We start from the raw sequence: 976 nt of genomic DNA, 5'->3' as shown, positions 1-976 counted from the left end.
GCCCACGACGCGAACTTCAGCTGCCGCCCGCCCAACTCCGGGCGGGGAGCACATGGCGTACAACTACCAGGACGTCGTGTTCGCTCCCTACGGCCCCCGGTGGCGCGCGATGCGCAAGGTGTGCGCGGTGAACCTCTTCTCCGCGCGCGCGCTCGACGACCTCCGCGCCGTCCGGGAACGGGAGGCCGCGCTCATGGTGAGGTCGCTCGCCGCCGCGGGGCAGGCCACGGCGGCGGTGCCGCTCGGGAGGGCCGTGAACGTCTGCACTACGAACGCGCTCTCGCGAGCGGCCGTCGGACGGCGGGTGTTCGCTGCCGGCGCCGGCGATGACGAGGGCGCGAGAGAGTTCAAGGAGATCGTGCTTGAGGTGATGCAGGTGGGCGGCGTGCTTAACGTCGGGGACTTCGTGCCGGCGCTCCGGTGGCTGGACCCGCAGGGCGTTGTGGCCAAGATGAAGAAGCTGCACCGCCGGTTCGACGACATGATGAACGGGATCATTGCTGATAGGAGGAAGGCCGGGGTTACAGAGGAAGGCAAGGACTTGCTGGGATTGCTGCTGGCGATGGTGAAGGACGCCGGTGGCGAGGAGGATAGGATCACCGAAACCAATGCCAAGGCACTTATTTTGGTAAGTATCTGGTCGTGTTCGATGCATATATTCGCGTTGTTTCCAATCGAGTCATGGTTAGCGTTTGGCGACACACAGAAAAAAGGTAAAAAAAAAACCCTAACGTGAAACTTTACTGTCAAAACTCAAAAGTACACTAAATTTGCATCTAAAAAGGGACCTAGACGTATCTAATTAAACCAACAGCTTGCTTTTGCGCTTCACGTACGTCTTAGTAGGGTATAAACTTGTAATTGAAGGCCAAGTTTGTTATTGGTGTTGTTTATTTGAAGTAATTAACTAGCTAGTTTAAGTGTTTAACCATCTGGAAAGATTCCGTGCTCGTACCTTGTAAGCATGAGCGATAGG

General features: G+C 56.8%; 1 protein-coding gene across 1 annotated transcript in view; it reads left to right on the top strand.

Annotated features, from left to right (window-relative positions):
• Positions 1-6: 6 nt before the first annotated feature.
• Positions 7-976, top strand: part of LOC101763802 (flavonoid 3'-monooxygenase CYP75B4) — a 2,618-nt gene continuing 1,648 nt past the window's right edge. The window contains exon 1 of the mRNA XM_022823409.1: positions 7-628. Within this exon, the coding sequence (XP_022679144.1) occupies positions 53-628 (576 nt within the window). The 5' untranslated portion in view covers positions 7-52. The remainder of the gene's footprint in view (positions 629-976) is intronic.

This window comes from Setaria italica, chromosome IX, assembly GCF_000263155.2.
Source record: "Setaria italica strain Yugu1 chromosome IX, Setaria_italica_v2.0, whole genome shotgun sequence".
NCBI classification, from domain to species: domain Eukaryota; kingdom Viridiplantae; phylum Streptophyta; class Magnoliopsida; order Poales; family Poaceae; genus Setaria; species Setaria italica.
Note: the sequence above shows the minus strand (reverse complement) of the source record. Positions and strands in the feature narration are given on the sequence as shown.